Raw genomic sequence first — 23517 nt, forward strand, 5'->3', positions numbered from 1 at the left:
CAGTAGCAAAGTTACCACACAATTACACACCACTAGCAAAGTTAAAACACAGTTACACACCAGTAGTAAACTTACCACAGGGTTACACACCAGTAGTAAACTTACCACACGGTTACACACCAGTAGCACACTTGCCTGACAAACTTGCCTCATGGACCAGGTAGCTGCCAGTGAAACAAGGTATAGTACATTTACATGGCCTTAATGTTTTTATCAGATTAATTTTGACACACTGACTTGACTGACTGAAATGTATCAGTTTGCCTTTAATCATTTAGCAGATGCTCAGTGTAAATATCCTGAGTTAGTTAATTAGGAGTTAATCAGGAGTGACTCAAATGCATTGTGCCTGTGTGTGTCAGTTTCCCCCCTGGTTTTAGTTGGCCTCAGAACGTCTTCTGTTTGTTTTTGAAAAGACATTTTCTTTTTCTCTGCTTCGGGTCGAAGTCGTTTATTCTTCTTTTCTTTTCCCTGTTCCTTTATTTTCTTTATATACTCCTTCTTCCTCAGTTACCCGTTTAGGGGTTTATTCATTTTTTGTCATGTGTTTTATCTGACTAAGTTCAGTAGCAGCTTTGGTACCTCCCTTTGACACTACAGCAACAAAGCTTTCTGTCTGTCTCTTAGGCTGGAGCCTGTCCATCTGTTCTCCAGTGTCAGGCTGCCTGGGCTGGTGGGAAGAGAGACGTGTCTGTTGTCTCAGCTTCATGTCTCCTGGTAGTTGGCCATGGACTGCAGGTCCCTGATGAAGATCTGTCTTCCCTTGTGCTTTTCTGTCCAGTGCTGTGTCTTTGAGCACTTTAGCAAAAAGTCTCATGCCCTCTCTGTGTATGTGGACATGGTCATAGAGATGCTCATGTCGGATGCTCCGGTGGTGTGCTACACGCACATAAGGGATCTGAGCACAGTTCCTTGTGACTTCCATGTTTATCTCATTGATAATCCTCTGAGGTACGTCTGTCCGAGGCAGGAGGGTAGATACGATGACCTTAGCTGTAGGATAGGTCTGTGTGGCTGTCTTCACCACAGTGGTCAGGGCCTTGGCCACATTAACTTTCCTTGTGCTGAGGTCATTGGTCCCTGTGTGTAAGATGATGTGGGAGGGCTCTCCCAGCGATGCCTCTGTTAGCAGGCGCAGGGCAGACTGAGTGGTGGGACACCAGAGCTTCCTCACTCTTCTCCCAGGGAACAGCCGTCTCTCGTCTAGATGTTTCCCGTTAGAGTCACACAGGATGACAACACGGTCCTTTCTCCGCTGTCCTCTCTGTGGGCTGTTGGTGAGAGCAGTGCTGGGAGGCGGTCTGTTCTTTGTGGTGGTGGAGCCTCTTTTTTTTAGAAGTATTATGAGAGACTGGGGAGGCTGGGGGGCTGGGGGAGAGGGTTTGGTGATGTGTGTTTGTGTGCTGGTGTTGTGGTTGTTGTGTGAGTTGGTGTCATGGTTGATGTGTGAGGGTGTTACATTACATTACATTTCAGGCATTTAGCAGACGCTTTTATCCAGAGCGACGTACAACAAGTGCATCAGTTCAAGGTGCAGAGGTGCAGAAAAACACACTAGAGTGAAGTAGAGATCGTAGTGCCAGAAGTGACCACATGGATCAGGACTCCAACCCTGTAGGGTAATCTATTCAGCAAATAAACAAGACAATCCTGCCAAGTACAAAACTAGCACTGAAATCACATTTGCCTAATCAGAATCTGTGTGGTTGGTAGTGGTAGTGGTAGTGGTAGTGTGTATGGGAGTGTGAGGAGGCAGATTCCTCTTCAGCTCCTCTAGCTGGTACTCCAGAGCCTGGTTGTGCTGCTCCCTCCTGAACAGTTCCTCCTTTACTCTCTTCAGCTCTCTACAGATCTCCTGGTTGGACTCTTCCAGCTGTCTGACTGTAGAGAATAGCTGTGGGAGTTGGTCCATAGTGAGGTTTGTAGGCTGGCTGTGGATCAGGTTGAGGCTGCAGGTGGTGTCCTCTTTAAAGAGTACATAGTCTCTCTCCAGTTCAGAGCAGGACCCTGAGAGTACATCTTCACTGTTAGGCTTCACCTCTGACTCTTGTTTGAGCTTCTGGGCCTCTGCTTTTAAAAGGAGGAATTTGGTTTGGAAGTCGCTGAGGCTGGACTCTGGCCCTTGTACCGTGACTGTTCCATTGTGGTAGATGTTGACAGTCATCTTGAAGTCATCTTCTCCTTCCAGAGTCAGCTGTCTTCCTTTACTGATGCCTCCTTTCTTAATACAGGTCATAGCAGTACAGATAGCACTGTGCCATGCTGAAGGGTGGTGGGTGAAAAACAGTAGGTTGCACCTGGTTCTATTTTCTGTTGGCCAAACAAAAATGTCTTAAACCATTGCAATATTATATAAAACTAAAGATATCTTGAATCAGAAATCACTATATATACTGTATTGATCTCTCATAGTTCCATACATTACCTACTGTGTGGAGGTATGGGGAAATACATACAAAACCAGCACTTATCCAGTTTTCACCCTAAAGAAGAGAGCTATAAGAATTGTAAATCGAAAGGATTATTACGAACCAACCAAGGTACATTAAACTTAACTTACATGCTTTAAAATTTTATGATCTAGTTGATCTTAAAACTGCACAGAGAATGTACAAAGCACAATATAATTTGCTTCTTAACTGTATTCAGAGGTTGTTTGAAATTAGAGAGAGCCAGTATGAAATTAGGGGAATAGATATGTTGAAAAAAGGGTAAGGACAAATATAAAGATGAGATGTATATCTGTCAAAGGGGTTAATTTGTGGAATAGTTGTGACAAGTAATTAAGAATGTGTAGTTCACTTTGCAAATTAAAAAAAATGTTTAAAAATAATGTGATAAACAAATATAAAACGGAGTTATGATCATTTTTGTGTATGAAACGTTTGGAACTTTTGTTTTTGTTTCTGTTCTGTTTTGTTTTTGTATAGCCTAAACCTAGTAGTGAAAAGGTTGCCTATTAGAATATGTTATGTAAAAAGGGCAGGTATAATAAGCTAAAGCTTCAGCCTACACCTTTTCGGTCAATATTTTTTCTTTTCCTTTTAATTTAATTTAATGCCTTATTGTTATTTATTTATTTCTATGTGCATTATTTTTGTAAAATTGTTAATAAGGACCAAAATAAATTACTACTACTACTACTTCTACTGATGAATGAATGAATGAATGAATGAATCTGCAATGTGATGTCTGAGAAAATGCACTGAATGAACAAATAAATAAGATCTGAAAAATGAAGGCCTGATCAGGAGTAAAAGTCATTAGTCAATGAAACAGTTTCAGGAGGTTTTCATCACAAGTGTGGTATACACATGTGGTATACTGTATACACAGGTGTGTGACAGCAAGTGTGAGGGTTAAGAGATGCAGGTCACTTTGGGTGTGAGTGTTGGGGTTCGGGTTGGGGTTGTGTATGTGTGTGTGTGTGTGTGTGCGTGCATGTGTGTGTGTGTGTGTATGTGTATGTGTGTGTGTGTGTGTGTGTGTGTGTGTGTGTTTCTGTTCTCCAGCATATCCATTGCCTTGCTGTGCAGTTTCTTGCTGGGGCTGGGGGACAGCTGCTTTAACACCCAGCTCTACAGCATCCTGGGCTGTGTGTACGGAGAGGAAAGTGCACCTGCCTTCACCATCTTCAAATTCATCCAGGTAACAGCACTCACCTGTGGGCTCAGAGCCAGCTGCAGGGAACAGTCAGACTGACACCTCACTACTCAATATGGCCCTCAAATATACACATTATTGCCACTTTTTACAAAAGTACACGCTGTGAAATATATTTGTGTTTCTGAATGTCATTTATTATACTCATTATTATTATACTGTATGTTGCTGTGTATTCCATGTCCTTAAAGCTGATCCTTGGGCTTATTCTCTGAAACATGCTCAGGGCCGGGTTTACTAACGAAATGGTCACAGTTCAAAAACGTTTTGTATATTGCGACTCCGTTGGCAAATAAATTATGACTAAATTAAAACTTTGCTACAACATACGTCAAGCAAGACACCAGTCCAGCCAAGAAAAGAACCGTTTCCAAATCTCACTGTCAAACACAAACACACCTACCCAGGGTACCACGTAGTGACACCCCCATCATATGTTTTCTGGCAGTTATGAATATGTAGAATGTGTGATCTGAGGTTGTCATGGCAGTGGTGTGAAACCAGTGAAGAGAAAGAGATGTTTGTTTTCAGGTTACTGTCACTTCCTGTCACAATACCCAAGATGGATGAAGGAACCAGTCAGATATAATAATATTACGCAGAATTATAGGATAAAGAGACACAGCTATGAGCTCTCTTGACAGCGAAGTGAAATCAATCCTGCAGCTATAGGTTGGAATTTGAAAGGTGACACAATTTCAGCTAATAATGATGTGTGAGTAGAAAGCACATTTTTAAGTGAAATATATATATTTACACTAACATCAAAGAGACAGGCAGCACTGACAGCCAACTACCCCCAGTTTAATAATAGCAAAGGTGATAATCATAGTTCTATTGTCACTGTGTAGTTGTGCATGTGTATCTGCACATATGTGTGTGTGTGTTTGTGCGTGTGTGCATGCGTTAGTGAGCGTGTGCGTGTGTGTGTGTGTGTGTGAGTACAGTATGTGGGTTTGTAAAGTAATTGTTTCTGAGTCAGTGTGCTGCAGCCGGGTAAATGTATTGTGTAAAAAATAGTAGTGGGTCTTAGCTAGCCTGTGCTAACGCTGCATTAACGCCCTGCTGAAGCTGCAGTGGGTCTGGGTTTAGTTAGCCTGCGCTAACGCTACATTAATGCCCTGCTGAAGCTACAGTGGGTCTGGGTTTAGTTAGCCTGTGTTAACTCTGCATCTACCCCCTGCTGAAGCTGCAGTGGGATTAGGATTAGTTAGCCTGCGCTTTGCTAACGCTGCATTGACGGCCTGTTTCTCTCTCAGTCCATATGTGCAGCCCTGGCCTTCTTCTACAGTGGATACCTGCTCCTCTCGTGGCAGCTGCTGCTCATGGTGCTGCTAGGATTTGTGGGAACTCTCTGCTTCTTCCTGGTGGAGAAGATTCAGAACCTGACCGAAGCCTTGGAACAACCGTAACCGTCCCGGACATCTCATCCCATCCGTTCACTTTCCGTTATACGGGGCCAAAATTTGGTATCGTCTCAAAAGAAGGATATGCACTATTTTATATCAGCTTTAAATGAAGTAACTCAGTGCAATACACAAATAATATTATTATACGAGTTATTTATGTGTTAAGCAAACGGTCACTTGAGAAAGACTGTACATTTCAGTTTAATCTTTGTACATTTCAGTTTAATCTTTGTTAGGCTCATCATGCTGGCCTTCCTTGTACATTTTTCTCAGGGCTGTATAAGAATCATGACCTTTCTGCACCAGAGACAGCTTTATGCTCTAATAGTTCTTTAACGTCAGATATTATTGGGACAATCACATAATAAAAATTATACTGTGTGCAGGAAGATATTTTTTACTTTAATGGATTTTGACAGTTATGGTAATTTATGATTGTACTTAGCAGGTAAGTTATGGATATGTCCAGCTATGAAAGATGAAAGTCAGTTTGGCACCAAAGACACCTGACAGTAATGGAGGCAAATTCACTATGAATTCACTGTTAAATTCCTTTTAATTACTCCAGGAAAATACATTCTGAGGTTCTGCCGATTTTTACCAGTGCAATTGCTATATACAAGACTTCATAACTTCACAATGATAACTTTACTACATAATAATACATTTCACTACAACAATCAGTACCATTTCAAAAAAAAAAAAAAACGCAAAAATAAAGGAACATTGTTCGCAGTTCTTTTACACAAGGTCACAAGGTCAATGTAATATCACAACTTATGCCATTTGTTTTTGTTCACTGTAATGCTACAAGTCTAGATCAGAGTGAACATTTAAAAAATGTTTGTTAGTTATGCTTATTTTTATGACAGTATAGAGAGCTTCTTAAAGTGTGACCAAAATAACATTTTAATTTTGTGTTTCGTTTGTTTAATCAACTGACATTGGCCTAGATGGCTTATTTGTGTTTATTCATGTTAGTGTTTTGTAATACTGACATTGGTGTTTTTTATTGTGTTTTTTTGTGTATTTTTACACTTTTATATTGGAATAAAGATGTATGCCATTTATTTAAATACATTGAACTGTCCTGATTTGGTAAATCCTCTAGGTGGCAGCATAACATCTGGAACAGCATGTTGTGGAACCCATACAAGAGACACTGACACATCGCTGTAACATGTTATTAACCCTCTGGGGTCGAGAGCTCCGCCGGCAGAGCTCGACAAGATGAAATTAACTTTCGTTTCTATTTGGATGATTAACTTCACGTGCTGTTATCATACAGACGCAACAAAAACATTGACAGAAACCTTAGAATCGCGACTTTCCAATGCGCCCATTGGCAAATAATATAAATTGTTTTAAATGTTCCAAATTTGATTAATTAGATCATGTATGCTTCGCTAAACTTTACTCATTACTATGTGGATTTCGCTCAGCAGGAAGTCCGCCCAAATCGCATTCACATGTTAACAACATTTTAATTACTCTCCATAGAAGGAGACTAAAGGAGGGGCGATGCGAGATCCATGTGAGAAATGATAAGGCTAAAGCGGGATAGAATATCACAGAGTGTCGCCTAATTCACTTCTTTTGAGGTGAACATTTCATTTAAGCTGTATTGTAGACTGATTAGCAGAGCGATTGTTGGCTGTGGCGCAGTGCAGGGTCTGTTCCCCCTTTGTGTCACAGGTGAGGCATTCGCTTCCCCTGCCGCACTTTTAGCATAACGTGGCCTATCTGTGCCGTTAGTGCTGTGTTGTTCTCCATATGATGGGCACTGTTGTGAGTCATTGCGGCAAAAGCATTTGCAAATGACAAAATTTCATATTGTAAATTAGTAGCGGATTTGCTTAGTGCATCAAGTAGAGGGCTAGTTCTAACAGTGTGATATTATAGGCACATCACAACCCCGATAGATTTCAGGTTTTCTTAAGGGGAAGAAGATAATCTAATGACAAGGCTTAGGCGAAGGTATGGGCTATTAAACAGGCATGGGGCGGCTGTGTAGCACAGTGGGTAAGGAACTGGGTTTGTAGGTTCGATTCCTGGGTAGGACACTGCCGTTGTACCCTTGAGCAAGGTACTTAACCTGAATTGCTTCAGTATATATTCAGCTGTATAAATGGATACAACCTAAAATGCTATGTAAAAGTTGTGTAAGTCGCTCTGGATAAGAGCGTCTGCTAAATGCCTGTAATGTAATGTAATGTAAACAGCTCTGTGGATGAGATATGGACATTTGGATGAGACTTTAAATTAACAAGTGTGTGTGTGTGTGTGGTGTGTATGTGTGTGTTTGTTTGTGAGTGTGTGTGTGCGTGTGGTGACACCCTCCTTTGCCCCCCAGTGGTCATCTCTCTGTTCGGCTGCTGTCCAGGCCTCTCAGTGGGTTGCTATGGAGACGTGTGCCCATCACTTTACGGAGCAAAGTGGCCGGATCTGGCCAGTCCAGCTGCAGCCCCCTTCTCAGGGATATTAAAGCCGTACATTCACAGCACTCTGCTCTGTCAGGTGATGCAGCACCTGCACCTCACACAGATCCCCAGCCACTCAGCTTATACCCAATACAGGCTGGGCCTTGTGAGTCACTGCAGGTTTGAGCCCTGGTTGTGTCATTGGCTGACTACGGCCTGGAATCAGCGTTGGCAGGATGTAATTGGCCCACCCTGTTGTCAGATAGGGTAGGTTTAATTCCACCCGGGTTCCATGGGTTACCACTACATTAGTTTCTACTAACTGTGTATCAGGAATCTGCTGACTGCTAGCTGTCGTTAGTGAGAATTATAGGACAACCTCTCCTCCAATCAAGACTTCCTGTGTTCACCGTAAGATAAACCTCTCTTCCAATCAGTACTTTCTATCTTCACAGAAAGGTAAATCTCTCCTCCAATCAGCTCTTTCTGTCTTGACAGTAAAATAAACCTCTCTCCCATCACCACTTTCTACATTCACAGTTAGATGAACTTCTTCAATTAGCACTTACTATGTTGAGTCAGATAAAATCTCTGCTGCAATCAATACGACAGCAAATTTATAGTAAGATGTTGAGTGTTAAATAGAGTTCATGTGGCTCCTGCTGGGCTCACATAAAGTCTGTTATACCCCTTCCACACTGAAGCGAAGACTCAGGTAAAAATCTTTTTTGCTGTTTTTGCGGTGAAAGGGTCAACCCACATTATCCAACCCGGGTCCAGGAACCCTGCTCACACCCTGGGATTTACGTGGGTTGGGCATGGCTCAACTTCGGTATGAAAGGGGTCATACAGGTTACTCTGTTCAGCACGGATAGCTGACCAACGCTCAGTCTTGTCATGTGATTTACTGGCCCAAATTTCCTCGGTGCTCTATGTGTTTCAGTTGCCCTTGTGTAGAAAACAATGTTCTGAAGCTTTTATACAAATTATGAAAACCATATTCATGTGAAGGTACACTATATGACCAGACGTATCTGGATACCCCTTGGTCTGGGGCTGTTGTTCATGGTTTGGGCTAGGCCCCTTAGCTCCAGTGAAGGCAAATCTTAATGGTTCCACATGCAATCACATTGTAGACGATTCTGTGCTTCCCCAACAGTTTGGGGAAGGCCCTTTTCTATTTCAGCTAGACAATGCCCTCAGGGCATGGAGGGCGGTCCATGTAGAAATGTTTTTTTTTTTTCTTTGAGAACGGTGCGGAAGAACTTGACGGGCCCGCACAGAACCCTGACCTCAACCCCATCCAACACCTTTGGGATCAATTGGAAAGCCAGCTGTGATCCAGGCCTAATCGCCCAATCAGTGCCCGTCCTCACTAATGCTCTTGTGGCTGAATGGAAGCGAATCCCCACAGCCATGTTCCAAAATATAGTGGAAAGCCTTTCCAGAAGAGTCGAGGTTGTTATAGCAGAAAAGTGTGAACCAAATCAATATTAATGCCCATAATCCTGGATGAGATGTTGGATGTCAGGCGTCCACATACTTTTGGCCATGTATATTAGAACAAAACTCCTCAGGAATGATCTTAATTTTTGCTAGCTAGACTCACAGCTATATTTATGCAAGAAGAGGATTGCTTAGTTGTAAAAGGCAAATATGTAATAGTGCATATTAAGCAACAAATAAATATGTTACTTAAAATTATTTGTGACATAGTTTTCACAAAGAATTTGTAGCATATCACTGGGCTATTGGTTCAGGAGTTAGCATAGTGAGTTTAGCCAGCATAATGGCAAACTATATTATCTCCATTAGCTAACTGGCTACATAGCTGTATTAGCAGGAAAAAAACCAAACTACTACAGAGATGCATTTGCAAACCCAGGTCTTGTGTGAACAGCAAGGACCTAGTACTTACCCATGACCATAGTGTGGTGTGAATTGGCCAAACGTAGGTTGAACCTGCATTCAGTATCCCTTGTCAACCCAAGGTTTATCGTTTGAAAGAGTTATTAAGAGTTTATTAAGGGGCTGCTGGGTGGTTCATTCTGTTAAAGCCCCACACTGTGGTGCATGGATAAGCCTCATGGTCTGGGATTGAATCTGGACTGGGCCAGTACTGTCTATGGCTGATAGCTCCATAGGGCGATGTGTAATGGCCGATTGTATCGCCCAGGAAATTCGTTTCATTGCTCTTCAGCGACCCCCACTGGTCGATTGGCTGCCCGCGTATGAAAGGTCTCCTCCGACCTCGCTCAGTGCAAGCTTAGCTGTAGTCTGTGGTGTAAAAAAAAAAAACAGGTGGTGACACCAAGTGTTTTGGAGGAGAAATGCAGACTCAACACTCTCCAGTGAGGTTCCCACGTAAACACGACTGCGCTTGCAGATAAGTGGAACATTCCAGATTTGGGCGGGAATTAGACATGTTCAGCCCCACGTTGGATGCTAAATTTATTTTTAAAAGAGTTCAGTTAATGCTGAAGGTTTTACTGTGGAATGTAAAACAATGAACTTAGTGCCTGAGAGGAGCAGAACAGTGCTAAACCCAGGGGCTCCACCTCCATGTTCACATTCGGGGACAGCCCTGAAGTGCAAAACGCAAATACAAAAAGAAAATGCAAATACAAAAAGGAGCAGCCCTGAGGTGCAAAACACAAACATACACCTCAGGGCTGCTCCTTTTTGATTTTTCATTTTCTTTTTGTATTTGCGTTTTGCACTTCAGGGCTGCACGTTTTTGTTTTTGTATGTTGCATCTGCACCTCAGGACCACTCCTTTTTGTTTTTGTATGTTGCATCTGCACCTCGGGGCCGAAAGTTTTTGTTTTTGCGTTTTCTTTTTGTTTTTGTGTTTTGCACTTCAGAGCCACCCTACAAACGTTCATCATAGCAGAATGTGCGTTAACGTGCGTTAAAAAAATGAGTGGCGTTAAATCGAATTTGCGTTATTATCGCGTTAACTTAGCCCTAATTTATTTATTTAATTTTGTCTGAAATATTCCTCCATATTTCTCATGTAATGCAACTGGTAACTTTCAATGATTAATGCGTTTATGATAATTTAAGTCTTCCTGTCTAATGAGGATATTTTTGATTAAACTCATTTTAATCTTACCAAAGTCTCCGAGTATTATTGAATGTACGCCTCCTTGTAGTCGAAAAGCAGATAACGATTGACCACATTCAGACTTTTAGTTATAACTGGACACTTAAATCCCAGATGTAGTTGTAAGAAGTTGTTACTTCTTGAAGTATGTATGACATAAAAGAGGTAGTCCATCATGTTGGATTCACCTCTATCAATTTGTTCTTGAACACCGGTGGATGCTATCAGCTTCATGAGCTTGACAGTTCAAAGACTGACCAAATGCACATATTTAGAGTGTGGGGGGGGGGGGGGGGGGGGGTGGGGGCGGGGGGGGGGGGGAGAAAGGGGACAACTGAGCAGAAGAGGGAGTGCAGTGACAAGAAAATGAGGCCCCATGAAAGGTGGAGCTACCCTGAGGCAGCTTTTCATTGGTTCAATGCCCGTGATTGACAGCTCACTGTATCTCCTCCCTCTTTGGGGTTAAGGAAAACCAGCCATCATTGCTGAGTCATTGGACAGCTTATTCCAGGTTCCTCTTTCCACCATCCTCCCTCCATCTCTTCTTTCCTCTCATCATCTCCTTTCCTTTCCTCTTTATCTCTCTATTCTATTCTATTCTATTCTATGCCTTTCTGTCCAAGAGATTTTATTGGAATTATCGGCACTGTAATTATAAGGAAGGTCAGAGGTCATAGGTCAAAGCTCATAGGTGACAGTGTAAGAATATCCCATTGATTTAATTGAGATGTAAAAAACACTCCAAACGGCTGCAAACAACCACCGTAAACATAGAGAAGCTGACACCCGGTTTGTATGAGAACTAATATTTATTTACAGACAGGAATAAGCTTACAACACAAAACTAGGAGCACAGCCCAGCTACAAGACCTGTGTGCTCCCCAGCACGGGTAAAGCAGAATGAGAAATCGGAGATCGAGAGCTGGCTCCTTCGGATGAGGTCCTTATTTAGGGAAAACGTCACCTCAGAGCTCCGTGGATAGGTCTCCCACAGGTGAGCGAAGTTCCCTAAAACAGACAGACCGACCATACTGGCAAACAGCACCCATATTTGGGGTAGAGGGATGTAACAGGCTATAACAGCTAAAATACATCATATAAAAGCAAAACCTGATTGCAAGATGCCCTTAGAGCATTAATTTTTTTTCCCACACATGGAAGGTTGTTTCAGTGAGTGTGAAAATGCCACCATCTTACTCTGAAGTGGGGGAAACTCGGTTTACCCTAACCCTAACCCTGGTGACAATTTATGAGAGCAGCACATACATTTGGGCAAAGATTGAGCATTTCAGTGGCATTTCCCCCAAGTGTGAATTCCAAGTTCACTGGATGGAAAAACTGTTGTAATCCTTTATTAAAACAAAAGGCATTTCTTAATTTTAAAAAGTGTGTAATCTCATATGAATGTACATATATAACACAGGCTGGTAACAGAGCTGGGGTTTTCATTTGTTTTGATTTCAGTGCTGTACTTTGAAAAATGCTCATTGTTTGCTTTGGTGATAGTCATTAAGTTCATGCCTTTTTGATGGTTATACACGTGATTATGAATGTGAAAGGACTGCTGATTCCAGTGTTTTGCTAACTAAATACAGTACTAGCAAACAACCCCAAATACAATTTCATGCCCACTGGGAAGTTCTTCAGAGCATAAGAGTGAGCTTGTGTTTAATCTTGTTGATTAATCTTCAGTAATTACAATATCTGTGTATGGAGGAACCACTTGTGATCATTACATTGAATTGCACAAACCTGCTGGACTGATGGACCTCATCATTCTTCCTAAAGAAGCAAGGAAGACACAAGACACTGCCAAATTTCATTTTTATTTTATTCTTCATAAACGTCTTCATACATATGCAATGGGGTGGAGGGCAAATGCCACTATTTGTATTTGTAACTGTATACAAACTGAATGAGCTCCACCCCTACATACATTACATAACATTTATTTAGCAGACGCTTTTATCCAAAGGGTCATACCAAAAGTGCAAATCATGGTCTGTAAACATGGGGGGCGACTAATAACGGGGTACGAGAAGCTAACGCTACAGGAAGCGTTAGCCGCCAAGTCCCGAAGGACAAACCTGTCCAGCCGCAAAACTGGCTCGAGAAACCAAAAACAACCCTTTACAAACCAGGGCGAAAAGAAAGGAAACAGTGATACAGAGACAAAGCTCTGATACCAAACCCTGAGACTGGTCTCAAAAATAAAAGGACAACTGAGTGACAAAATACTCCGCGAAAAGAAAATCCTGAGACGTAGCTCAGAAAGAACAAACAAAAATACAATACCAGGGACAATGTCCCAATACCCAACAGCTCACACGAGCTCAAAATAGAAGTAAAAATACCCTTCTCTTAGTGGGGCACCAAAATGTAGAAGATAAACATCTATATCCTCACAGGTGCCGCCAGCCTGTAATAATCAGGCTCATAAATTAAATATACACAATGAATTATTATTATGAAAATTACACATCAATAATTCACACATTAACAAATCATAATATAATACATTCAGCTAATGCCAATTTAATATAAATGATTCAGCTAAGTGGTGAAGATATTCATCTGCAAAGTTCTTTTGACTACAAGTGGCTGACTCAATTCAACACGAGTAATATCAATACCAACCTTGTAAATGTAGTAGAGTGAACACAAAGTACCGAAAGGCACAAAGCACAATTCACTACTACAGGGTAGTGTTACAATAAAAATTATTTATTGTAACACTAAGTAAAATTACGTCTGCATCTGAAACATATGGTGACTCTCTAAAACAAATAAACACCAGACAGACACACTTAGATACATTCTCTCATATTTTAATTCGAATAGTTTAACATTTTTGTCAAGGCCCAAACAGGGCTCGAAATTGCGACCATTTTGGTCGCATATGCTCCCGAAATTTAATCTGTTCGACCTCGAAATATAATTGGGAGCATTTGTGTGAGTGCAAATAATTGGCCTGGTTCAACCTTTTTTTTGTTTCTTTTTCCAGTCGAACGTCTCTTTCGCTATACATTCGCTAGTTAGTACACTCAGTATGTGCCTTGTGAGCTGATGGTGACCCTTCTAACCAATCGTGAGCTTGACATTCTTACTATTAATGATTTTAAATTGGTTAATATTAGCCTTCAATCACTCCAGGTGGTGGCACCAGCATGTAGCCTAATAATCAGGCTCATAGATTATATATACACAATTAATTATTATTATGAAAATTACACATTAATAATTAATCTTAAACAAATCATAATACATTCAGCTAATACCAATTTAATATAAATGATTCAGCTAAGAGGTGAAGATATTCATCTACAAAGTTCTTTTGACTACAAGTGGCTGACTCAATTCAACACAAGTGTAATATCAATACCAACCTTGTAAATGTAGTAGAGTGAACACAAAGTACCGAAAGGCACAAAGCACAATTCACTACTACAGGGTACAACAAACTATGTGAGTTGTGATGGCCTCTGGGCCATAGCCTGGCCTATGTGGGTGTGTGTCTCTCTCTCCTTGCTGGTTTGGGAGTGGCTTTCTTGCTCTCTCTCTCCTAGCCTTGCCCCTCCCATTTTGAATTGTGCTTGCCCTTGCCTAACTCTCCTCCCCTCTCATTAGCAGACTGGCTTCACCTGGAGAGGAGGCCATAAAGCATGGCTTCACGGCTGGTTCAGGTTCTCTCCACTCCTGCCTGGATGGCAGCTGCCGGGCCTGTTTAGTTTCTCTTTTTGCATTTTTTTGATTATTTAAAATAAAAATTATTGTTTAACCAAGTTCTTTACCGTGCGGCCTCCCCTTTTTTGTTATGACTTTAACGAGCGGTCATAACAGAGTGCACGTGTGTGTGGGTGCTTGCGTGTGTATGTTCTCCTGCGTGTGGGGTTGCGTACGTTACGTATGTTTTTGAGGGGTTTTTGAAACAAGATAAAATAGTGGCTAAACAATGGCACATGAAGTGTACCAAACGGATAAAGGATAACCATAAGACTATAATATTGGTGTGTGTTTCTTGAGATCAACAAGCCATGTTATGACCAGTTAGTAATTAAAATAGATCACATGCAAGATCTGTTGTGTGTGTGATATATATTAAAACTAACGCAGCATGGCTTAAGAGCCAACCACATGAAAATGGTACCACATGAAACGTTTATGTTAATCATTAAAACAACAACTGTTAGCACCATCATGTACATCCAATCATAAATGTTGTTACATCCAGTCCGTCGCTAATCATGCTATATGGCCAGAGTTATAGCCTTACTTGAGTCCTTGATATTGGTTCCATTGTTGGAATGCTTCCTGGTTTCCATTGTGAAATATTTAGGAGTTGTCGTGGAAAAGGGGAAGCCGTTCCCCTATTCTTCAGTTCCAAGACACGCAGCTTGATCCTGGTCACAGGCCGCTTGCCTCAGGATATGTCCGTCATGCGTTCCCATTTCTTCGACCACCGCTAATCGCTTAGGAACACTAATGCCAGGAACACGTGGCCAGACATTTTGCCATGGTTGAGTCATGACTGCCTTTTTTTTTAAAGCTATCAAGTTTTTCTTTTCTAAGATCCAGTTTTGTGTTCAGAAGGCACATTGATTTGCTTCTTTGTAGCTAGGACTCCTTGTGGAGCCGGAACTCCAATAGCTGCAGGAAAGGCCTGTGAGGTAGAGACTGCAGGTTGGTTGGAGTTCACTGAATCAGTGTCAGTGGCTGCAGTTTGGTTAGAGTTCACTAAATCAGTGTCAGTGGCTGCAGGTTGGTTGGAGTTCACAGAACCAGTGTCAGTGGCTGCAGGTTGGTTAGTGTCAGTGGCTGCAGGTCGATTGGAGTTCACTGAACCAGTGTCAGTGGCTGCAGGTTGGTTAGTGTCAGTGGCTGCAGATTTGTTGGAGTTCCCTGAATCAGTGTCAGTGGCTGCAGGTTGGGTGGAGTTCCCTGAATCAGTGTCAGTGGCTGCAGGTCGGTTGGAGTTCACTGAATCAGTGTCAGTGGCTGCAGGTTGGGTGGAGTTCACAGGACCAGTGTCAGTGGCTGCAGGTCGGTTGGAGTTCGCCGAATCAGTGCCAGTGGCTGCAGGTTGGGTGGAGTTCACAGGACCAGTGTCAGTGACTGCAGGTCGGTTGGAATTCGCCGGATCAGTGCCAGTGGCTGCAGATTTGTTGGAGTTCCCTGAATCAGTGTCAGTGGCTGCAGGTTGGGTGGAGTTCCCTGAATCAGTGCCAGTGGCTGCAGATTTGTTGGAGTTCCCTGAATCAGTGTCAGTGGCTGCAGGTTGGGTGGAGTTCCCTGAATCAGTGTCAGTGGCTGCAGGTCGGTTGGAGTTCACTGAATCAGTGTCAGTGGCTGCAGGTTTGGTGGAGTTCACAGGACCAGTGTCAGTGGCTGCAGGTCGGTTGGAGTTCGCCGAATCAGTGCCAGTGGCTGCAGGTTGGGTGGAGTTCCCTGAATCAGTGTCAGTGGCTGCAGGTCGGTTGGAGTTCACTGAATCAGTGTCAGTGGCTGCAGGTTGGGTGGAGTTCACAGGACCAGTGTCAGTGGCTGCAGGTCGGTTGGAGTTCGCCAAATCAGTGCCAGTGGCTGCAGGTCGGTTGGAATTCGCCGAATCAGTGTCAGTGGCTGCACGTTGGTCAGGAGTTTGCTGAATCAGTCGCTGCAGCTGCATGTTGTTTGAGTTCGGGGATTCTGGGTCAGAGGCTGCAATGAGAAGCTCAGTCAGAACCCCAGTTCAGCAGAGCACAGTGTGACTCATATCACACACTCAGACTCATATCACACACTCGGCTCATATCACACACTCAGCTCATATCACACACTCAGCTCATATCACACACTCAGCTCATATCACACACTCAGACTCATATCACACACTCAGCTCATATCACACACTCGGCTCATATCACACACTCAGCTCATATCACACACTCTGGCTCATATCACACACTCGGCTCATATCACACACTCAGCTCATATCACACACTCAGACTCACACACTCAGCTCATATCACACACTCAGACTCATAGTACATACTCAGCTCATATCACACTCAGGCTCATATCACACACTCAGACTCATATCACACACTCAGGCTCACACACTTAAGCTCATATCACACACTCAGGCTCATATCACACACTCGCACATTTTACACATTTAATCTCATTCTACAACCAACCAACTCACTATGAGTCACTCAGTTATTCTATACATGTCCAGAGTTTAATTAAGGTACAAGTCATAATGAATGTTACCTCAGTAACATTCATTTCAGCCAATTAAAAACTATCCCAGAATTCCAGACCTGATTGAGATACAGACATTCAGCCAAAACACACACACACACACACAAGGGACAACACTGCAACACGCATCAAGATGTGTAAACAGGAGTAATTATAGGCTGAACCTTGAGCATTTACACTTGATTATAATGACATTCATAAGCACTGAGTAAAGAATATGAGTAAATATACTCACTGCTGGTCCTCCCATAGTCTGGAACAGAGACACAGAGTTAGAATCATAAACACAGCAGGTCTCACTGTAACTGTGAAACTATTAAACTCTGTGAAATGTATTAGTGTGCCAGCTATATTATGTGACTGCGCTGGTGTCTCTCAGAGTTAAGGTGTGTCAGTGGGTCTGTGTCTGTAACTCAGTCTCAGTGTGTCAGTATCTCTGTGTGGCAGTGACTCTCACCTGATCTTCTCCTCCTCCACATGACGAAACCGATGACAGCGAGGATGAGGAGGAGGATGAGAGCGCCCACCACACAGCCGATGATGACATTCATGGGGGGGCTGCTGCCTTCAGGACTGTGCGCTGCAGTCAGGGGGAATCACATTAAACACACACACACACACATGTACATGCATGTACACGCATACACACACACACACACACACACATGCATGTACACGCATACACACATACACACACATGCACACACACAAACACACGTGCGCGCACACACATGCATGTACACGCATACACACACATGCACACACACATAAACACATACAACAAACACGCAATTCTTGATTAATACATTACATATTTCACATCTTCTATAATTAACTTGTGTCTAAACCATCCCAGACTATTTGTGTTAATCAACGGTGAGTGCAGTGATTATACAGTGATTATAGCGCTCACAGTATATAGTGTAGTGAGAGTCAGAGGTCCTAAAGAGAGAAGTACAGTGTGTTCGGGCTAAACCTCTCTGTGTGTTTGTCCTGTTTGTGGCGTCAGCAGGGGTGGGGGTAAGGAAGTATACAGCAGGTCCAGGGGTCCCTAGAGGTGGGGTGTGTGGGCATGTGTGTGTGTGTAGGGGGGGGGGGGCTCTTTCTAAAAACATTTTCTGCACAAATTATTTCTACATCTATTCCTGAATCGTGGGATGGACACTCGCTCACTCACTCTTGATATCTGTCTTCCTCTTGATGTTCTCCTCTTTGACAGGCAGAACGATGTCCTGTTTCAGGCTCTTGTGCTGTACAGTACAGGTGTAATTCTGGCTCTTCCAGTCCTCAGGCTTCACAGTCAGGTTAGATGTGGTCTGGAAAGTTCTGTCCCCATTGCGCACCGTCTCCCCCGGCTCTACATCCAGGTCCTTTCTGTTTCTCTGCCAGGTTACCATGATGTCACGGGGGTAAAATCCGGTCACATGACAGGTAACACCAGGAGAGGAGGAGTCCTTCTGCAGCAGAGAGACCTCAGGAGCAACTGAGAGAGAGAGAGAGAGAGAGGGGAACAAATTTTATTGTTCAATCTAATTTACACAGGCAGTGGATGATTTTTGTCGGAGCATGCATTTGTAAACTTGACAAAGGTGAAAGTTTTGATTTAATGTGTTGAGGTGGGATGGAACACAGGATTTGTAATGTTTTACTGATAATTGTTTTTTATTTTTGTTTTCTGTTTTGTCTTTTTTATTTTAACTTTTTATTTTTACCTTTTCCCTTCTGTTTTTGTAAATAGTGGGGATTTGGGGGTATCTTTTCTGTTTTTTATCATTAATAAAGAGAACTTAAAAGTCAAAGTCTCTCTCTCCCTCCCTCTGTCTCCCCAACCTGTTTCTCTCACTCTTTCTCTCTCTCTCTCTCCCTACCCTCGCTCTCTCTCACTCACTGTTTATGTTCTCCTCTTTGACAGGCAGAATGATGTCCTGTTTCAGGCTCTTGTGCTGTACAGTACAGGTGTAATTCTGGCTCTTCCAGTCCTCAGGCTTCACTGTCAGGTTAGATGTGGTCTGGAAAGTTCCGTCCTCGTTGGGCACCGTCTCCTCCAGCTCTACGCCCACATCCAGGTCCTCTCCGTTTCTCTGCCAGGTTATCGTGATGTCACGGGGGTAGAATCCGGTCACATGACAGGTAACACCAGGAGAGGAGGGGTCCTTCTGCAGCAGAGAGACCTCAGGAGCAACTGAGAGAGAGAGAGAGAAAGAGAGAAAGGGAGAGGGAGAGAGAGGGGGGGGGGGAATAGAAGGAGATTTATTTGAACATCACACAAAATATAATTTCAGAAACAAATAAATAAGCAGTAACCTTCATTCCATGGCAATGTTTGTAAAATGGACAAAAAAGCCAAAAAAGATTTTTAAATCAACAAATGCAGTCACAATAAAAACAATACAATACAATAAAACCCTCAGAAAACAGACAACCAGTAAGACAGAGGTAAAATCAATAAATTAAATAAGTAAAAACACAATAAAATCAGAGTAAAAAACAAAACCATTCCAGTTTGAACCTAGTCCTACATACTGTTGCTTAGAAGCATACATTGTGGCCCCCTTTATCATCCACCACACAAATAGCTTCATTTACGCACCAAATTTTCTGGAAACTACTTACATTGCTATGCAAGCTAAAATATGTGTGCTGTATATGAAGACGTTGTAAAACCATCCCCCTAAATACCTGCAATAGATCTGTTACTGTTTTATCCTGTTCCTCCTTGTGATCCAAATTTCAAGCTTTGCTTGCCCAAATAGGAAATTAAACAATGAAACTTGTGTTTTGCACTGTACCCCGGACCCAGAATGAAGACTCTCATGTCAAAAATCACCCCAAGCCTCTCACACGATCACTCAACAAACCAAACAATGATGACAGACGATTACATTGCACAAACAGGTGGTGCGCAGATTTCCCCCTCCCCACAGAAAGGGCAGCCCTCCCCTAGGGGATGGTCTACATGTGCCAGGTGTCTACTAGTGGCTATGGCTCCAAGGATCAGCCTCCACTGGAGGTCTCCTGACCACTTTGGTACTGGTGTCTTATACAGCAATGTCCAATTCCTTAAAGCCGGTATAAAAATTGGTCCCAAACCCTGCCAAACACCTGCCCTCACCTCCCCCAAGGAAAGAAGGTGCCGAACCTTCACACAGACAGTGTACAATGCCCTCTTGCTCACAGCCTTAAAAACCCCCAGCAAGGGCATCCTGAAGGTTAAAAGCTTCCCCTGTTCCTCCTGCCAGTCCCCCACCGCTGCCTGCACACAGATGGGCGGGAAAGCAGGGGTCTTTATACACTGAAACACAAGCACAGCACCGTCTTTTTCAGATGACGTGGGTAAAGCTGCTCTTATTCCCACTAGGATCCTCTCCACCAGCCGCACTGAGCGTGTCCCCACCGGTGCAGCAATGGCAGCCATGTCTGTCCAGCCATTGTCCTCCAAGCTCCACAAGTGCGCCAGCTTCGTCATATAAGCCCTTACATAGTTTCCCTTGAGGCCAGCCAAGACTTGTGGTGACACCCCCAAAGGTCCCCCCGTTGCATAATAAAAATGTCCGACCACGCCCTCAGCATAGAGGAACAGAAGTCTGGAAGGCCTGCAGTTCTTGACCCCCGTAAGTTCATTAAAAAAAGGTGCCGGTCCAGCCCCCAGCCCCCTGCCTTCCTCAGAGCACAGGTGGTCTCCCTCCAGCTCACATCGGCATGATAGAGAAGCCTCTGTGCGGCCTGCAAGCGTAAAGTCCTCACACGGCTCTCCAGGTCAATGGTACTGGTGCATTTCCCTCAATGCGCTGACAAGCTTATGCCCTGGTATAATGAACAATACCAGGATTTGACGTGACGATATTTGCCATAGTTAAATGAGTGTAACATGGTTCTGTTTGCTCTACAAATACTTTTGTGCTTTTTTCTGATTCACAGTGGTGCAGTGGGTAGCACTGTCGCCTCACAGCAAGAAGGTCCTGGGTTCAAATTCAGCCTGGGCCTTTCTGTGTGACATTCCTTGAACGTCTTTAGCCTAGGTGTATGTAAACTTTTGGCCTTAACTGTATTTAGCTTGTTAAATGTTTAGTTGGCAGAAGTGCTATGTGAACAATGGTGTAACCGATATAGTCTAGCAAACAAACCTGCTGTAGGTTATAGTCTAGGCTACTCCCACAACTAAATTGCCTAGCTATATCAATACAATACATTTCATCTTCATATGCTTTAGTGTAACAACACTTAAGCTGAGATATGAACCAATAATATTATTATGTACAAGACATAATTGAAATTGCCTTTATAATCGTTAGCTATCATTATACTTTAGATGTTCTGTCTTTGGAAATATAACTCACTTCAAAGCATTTGAAACTTTTATTATTAACCACAAGGAAAAACACCAAGTTAGCCCACCAGGAGCAGCAGCTCAACTATGCAGCAATCCTGAGCCAACCAGCCCCCCGACGGCCCCCAGCCCCCGCCTTTTGAATATTTTTTGTTATATATATAATGCCTTGAAAATATTTCCTGTACACATTTCTTGCCAATGAAGCATATTTAATTGAACTGAAATTGAGAGAGAGAGAGATAGAGAGAGAGAGTTCTGCAGTAGAACTCTGCTCTCAGTGATGCTGTACCTGTCCTCCCCAGGGCGATCATCCTGTAGCTCACGTACTTCTTCAGTGCCTCAACGCAGATCTGGGTCAAGTACTGCGTGTCATTCTTACGCTTAGCTAAATTCCACTTCACTGCACTGATAAACAGCTGCTGTGCAGGTGTAATGAAAGGCCAGCTTTTCATGTCGTCAGTAGGAACGTCTTTCCCATGGTATTCATAATGTTCAATCTGTCCTGGATCTCTGGTGTCATCATCCCGCTGACAGCCATACTCGAAATCCTGCACAACTGAGGAGAGAAAACACACAGTCACTGCACACATCCCACACACACACACGGTCACTGCACACATCCGACACACACACACACACTGTCACTGCACACATCCCACACACACACACACACTGTCACTGCACACATCCCACACACACACACACTGTCACTGCACACATCCCACACACATACACACTGTCACTGCACACATCCCACACACACACACACTGTCACAGCACACATCCCACCCACACACACACACACACACACACACCCATTCTCTCTCTCCAAGTCACCTACAGCACACTCACTCACAGAGCTCTGATCCCACTGAGACTACAGCATTAAGCTCTGATCCCACTGAGACTGCAGCGTTAAGCTCTGATCCCACTGAGACTACAGCATTAAGCTCTGATCCCACTGAGACTACAGCATTAAGCTCTGATCCCACTGAGACTACAGCATTAAGCTCTGATCCCACTGAGACTACAGCATTTAGCTCTGATCCCACTGATACTACAGCATTAAGCTCTGACCCCACTGATACTACAGCATTAAGCTCTGATCCCACTGAGACTACAGCATTAAGCTCTGATCCCACTGAGACTACAGCATTAAGCTCTGATCCCACTGAGACTACAGCATTAAGCTCTGATCCCACTGATACTACAGCATTAAGCTCTGATCCCACTGATACTACAGTATTGAGACTGTTTGTGAAATTATATAATCCTTCAGGACTTTAATTATTTCATATTGCAAATGCTGAGAGCACAGAGGGAGCTGTATATTTTGTCATAATTTTTTTTATTGAAAAGATGGAACAAAGAGCAAAAGTCAATACCTTGACCATATAAAGTCTACTCTACAGATGAAAAACCAAAAAGCAGGACGGGGTGTATGGTGCACTCCATAGGGTGCCTGACTTTCAAATGATATACCCATCCTCCTGCAGGGTTGTGGGTTTGATTCCTCAGCCATAGCACTTCCTGCGCCGCGATCCCATCTCTAACTGTAACTCCCCTTGCATTCCACCCATCTGAATAATGTACACGAAAAAGGAGAGCAGTCCACTCTCCTTTTGTGGGGAAAATACATGGAAACTGGTGTTTTTAACATGAGAAGAAAATAAGAATAGAGAAAAGTAAATAGTGATATACGTAAGACATAATCCCCTATGAGGTTTGGTTACAGAAGTAAAGTTCCCGATAGCTGACCACCTCGGAGGGAATTACCCCGCTGATTACATGGCTAATTACCTTATACAACAATATATGTTCAGACATGAAGCTATGGGTTCAGTATGTGTGTATACACGTTTTTTTGTGTGCGCGTTTGTGTGAGCATGTGTGTCTGTTTGTGTGTGTTTAGGAGTCTGTGAATTTGTGAGCAGGAATATGTATGATCCATACATGTATTTTAATGTGTGTGTGTCTGTGCTTACCCTTGGTTGAGCTGTAATGCTGCATTGCAATTCTGATATTGGCTTCGAAGGTCTGGTGTGCATCAAGCGCTTTCTGTGTCTGTTCGTCCCAGTACTGCTTGTCCACTGATTTATCCATCCACTCAGTCTCGGGGATCATCCTCCTGATGTAGCTGTCATAGTGCACAAACTGCTCATCATCCACCAAACCCACGATGGTGAACTCCGGGGAGTCAGTACCCCAAGTGACAGCAGTGCAGACGTACTTGAGAGAGTGAGAGGCTGTGGACACAAACACACCTTCAATTAGAATCGAGTACAAAATAAATTAAAGCATTTATTAGACACGCTTACCTAAACAGCATCAGACTAAATTTTTTAT

At 43.1% G+C, this 23517-nt stretch overlaps 1 long non-coding RNA gene and 1 gene segment (V, D, J or C); one reads left to right on the top strand and one right to left on the bottom strand.

The window, feature by feature from the left end:
• Positions 1-23517, bottom strand: part of LOC118216209 — a 145739-nt gene that overhangs the window by 86376 nt on the left and 35846 nt on the right. The window contains 2 exon segments of the C gene segment in view: positions 18037-18324; positions 18730-19023. Of these exon segments, the coding sequence occupies positions 18037-18324; positions 18730-19023 (582 nt within the window).
• On the top strand, positions 3465-6148 carry LOC118216219. The gene is made up of 2 exons (XR_004762973.1): positions 3465-3648; positions 4923-6148. It is a non-coding gene; the product is annotated as an uncharacterized LOC118216219 (long non-coding RNA).

The sequence above is a fragment of the Anguilla anguilla genome, chromosome 17 (genome assembly GCF_013347855.1).
Source record: "Anguilla anguilla isolate fAngAng1 chromosome 17, fAngAng1.pri, whole genome shotgun sequence".
Lineage (NCBI taxonomy): Eukaryota > Metazoa > Chordata > Actinopteri > Anguilliformes > Anguillidae > Anguilla > Anguilla anguilla.